The following is a 3,052-nucleotide window of genomic DNA, read 5'->3' as shown; positions in this document are numbered from 1 at the left end:
TGGGGTGTCTGAAGACAGCTACAGTGTACATACATATAATAAATATTTAAAAGTTAAAAAAAGGGGGAGGGGACTTAGGGGAGGGGACTAAAGTACATTTGCATTGCTTACATTTGGATAAGTGATTGCAATGAATCCATAGGTGCAGCGGTGGTTAGAGGACCACCCAGGGCTTTGTTCCTTGTCTCCCACCTTGTTTGATACAATGTGTCTTTGTTGGGTTTTTGGCTGCACACACCACACTAGCTGGTGCATGAACTTACGGGATGCTCCTGTCTCTGTTTTTCTGTCGGTTTTTTGGTTTTGTTTTTTAAACCTGAGATTACAGAAGCTTGGACTACAGCATTCTGCTCTTACATGGGTTCTAGAGATTCATGTTTAGGTCTTCACGCCCACAGGACAGACAAACACCCACTATCGCCTGAGACCCCCCCTTCCCCCCCACTCTTCTTTTGAGGGGGGTCGAGACAGGGTTTCTCTGTTTAGCCCTGGCTGTCCTGGAACTCACTTTATAGACTAGGCTGGCCTTGAACTCAGAAATCTGCCTGCCTCTGCCTCCCAAATGCTGGGATTAAAGGGGTGTGCCACCACGCCTGACTCCCCCCACTCTTTATTCATTTATTTAATTATTTTTTGAGACCAGGTCTCACCCAGTGCTTAAAATTGTATCATTCCCCAGCTTCTGTCACTGTGCCCCGATATTGTTTATTTTGAGACAGGAACTTACTTTGTCGTTCAGGTTGACCTGGAAGTCAGAGCAATTCTCCTGCCTAAACCTCTCTAGTGCTTGGATTACAAGCATGAGCCACACATCTGTCTTAAATGACTGATCACTGGCTTCACTGTTTTGTGTTGCTGGGCATTAAACCCACAGCCTTTTATGTAAAAGTATCCTTGTTTTCTTATCTATCTATCTATCTATCTATCTATCTATCTATCTATCTATCTATCTATCTATATTGCATTGGTGTTTTGCCTACAGGTATGTCTGTGTGAAGGGGTCAGATTCCCTGGAACTGGAGCTACAAAAAGTTGTTACAGACAGTTATGAGCTGCTCTGTGGGTGCTGGGAATTGAACTTGGGTCCTCTAAAACAGCCAGTGCTTTTAACTCTCATGAGAGTTGGGCATATCCTATTCTGTCAAAATTTTCTCTGATTCATCCCTTTGTCTGCCACTCAATTAAACATCACTTTCAAACATGGGTGCTTCCTTTTACAAACTAACTTTACCTTCATTGTTTGGGATTAAAAATGTATACTCAGGGCATGTCTGAATTCCAGACAAGGGATTAACGGTATGTGCCAAGGGCTGAGCCACACCCTAACTACAGTTTCAGACATCCTGTAACATTTGTATATACTAGGAAAGAGCTGACTCTGTGCAGAGAGCCTTGGTTTTAGCAGCTTTCCCTCAGATCCTGAATTGACTAATCTACATTCTCTCTGTAGATTTTCTGTGATGGCCATTTCATGTAAATGGAATCACACAATAATATGCTGTTATATGTCTGGCTTCTTTTGCATAGAATAAAGTTTTCAAGGTTCAACTGTGTTGTAGCATGGGCTTTACCTTCATTTTCTAGTAGTTCACTGTAGATGTGTACCAATATTTTGTTTATCCAGCTATAGCTTAAATGGACACAGGCTATTCCTGCACCATCTGCCCCTCTTCCGTCCACTTCCTTCCTCAGGCCTAGGGAGGGAACCCAGGGCCTTATGTGTGCTAGGCCCTGGTCCACTGAGCTATAGCCTGTGCTAGCTTCGTCATCATCTTTTTTTCCTCCTCCTCCTTCTCCTTTTTTTTTTGAGACAGGGTTTGTCTGTGTAGCTCTATTTGTCCCCTGGAACTCCCTTTGTAGACCAGGCTGTCCTCAAACTCACAGATCCACCTACCTCTGCCTCCCAAGTACTGGGATTAAAGGTGTGCGCCTTGGGGGATGGAGGGATGGTTTAGCAGTTGAGAACACTGACTGCTCTTCCAAAGGTCCTAAATTCAGGTTTCAGCAACCACATGGTGGCTCACAGCCATCTGTGGTGGGATCTGATGCCCTCTTCTGGGATGTCTGAGGACAGCCACAGTGTACTTACATATAATAAAACGGGGGGGGGGGGGGGGGGGGGGAGGTGTGTGCTTTGGGGCCCAGCTCCCCCACCCATTTCTACTCCCGCACTGGGAACAACGCTGAAACAGATGTTAACAGGCCACACCAGTTTAGCTCTCAGGCCACTTGGGTACTAGAAGTGGGATTGCTGGGTAATATGGCTCCTATCTTTGATGTTCTCTCCCCAGAGCTAGAACTGGAGAAACCTGAGGAACCTACAGAACTCAGCACTTCTCTGATGGACATGGTAGGTTTGCATTTCCCCCAGCGATCGCATCCTTCCCAATCAAAGAGTGAGTGCCAGGAGATGGCAGGCGGGTTCTCTAGCCTGTCTCTCCCCTCACCCCAAAGCCAGCTCGAGAGTAAAGGACCAGATGATCTGAGCCCCCACCCCCCAGGACAAGGCCTCTGAGATGACCTCTCTCGTTCCCCAGCCTTGGGTCAGCTTTGATTGGACTTACAACTGTGATCGTGGACAGCTGAACAACTTGAATAAGCGGGTAGATGTTGTCCTACTCGGATAGTAATTTCTCAGGCGTTCTCTGTCCTTCTGCTGTTGTCTTTTGACTGAGGACCTCATGACTGCCGTAGTCACTGTGCAAAATGGACATTCAGTGTTTTCTTCCAAGCAGAGCTTAACCTTGCCCTTTGTTATGTAGGGGGGTGAGTAGGGTGGCAACCTTGCATTCTTTTTTGAAAAATTTTTTCACTGTTTATTTTTGTTTTATGTTCGTTAGTGTTTTGCCCACATGTATGTAGGTCTGTGTGAGGGTGTTGGATCCCCTGGAACTGGAGTTAGCGACAGCTGTGAGCTGCCATGTGGGTCCTCAGGAGGAACAGCCAGTGCTCTTAACCACTGGGCCATCTCTCCAACTTTTTTTTTTTTTTGCCAACTGAAATGTGTGCACACATTTGCCCTTGGGAAGCTGAAGCAGGAGGATTATATATG

At 46.1% G+C, this 3,052-nt stretch overlaps 1 protein-coding gene across 1 annotated transcript in view; it reads left to right on the top strand.

The window, feature by feature from the left end:
* Dnah2 (dynein axonemal heavy chain 2) overlaps nt 1-3,052 on the top strand; it is a 130,752-nt gene that overhangs the window by 12,363 nt on the left and 115,337 nt on the right. The window contains exon 3 of the mRNA XM_021176049.2: nt 2,292-2,350. Within this exon, the coding sequence (XP_021031708.1) occupies nt 2,292-2,350 (59 nt within the window). The remainder of the gene's footprint in view (nt 1-2,291; nt 2,351-3,052) is intronic.

This window comes from Mus caroli, chromosome 11, assembly GCF_900094665.2.
Source record: "Mus caroli chromosome 11, CAROLI_EIJ_v1.1, whole genome shotgun sequence".
Lineage (NCBI taxonomy): Eukaryota > Metazoa > Chordata > Mammalia > Rodentia > Muridae > Mus > Mus caroli.
The sequence above is the reverse complement of the archived record's forward strand: the minus strand, read 5'-3'. Positions and strand labels throughout refer to the sequence as shown.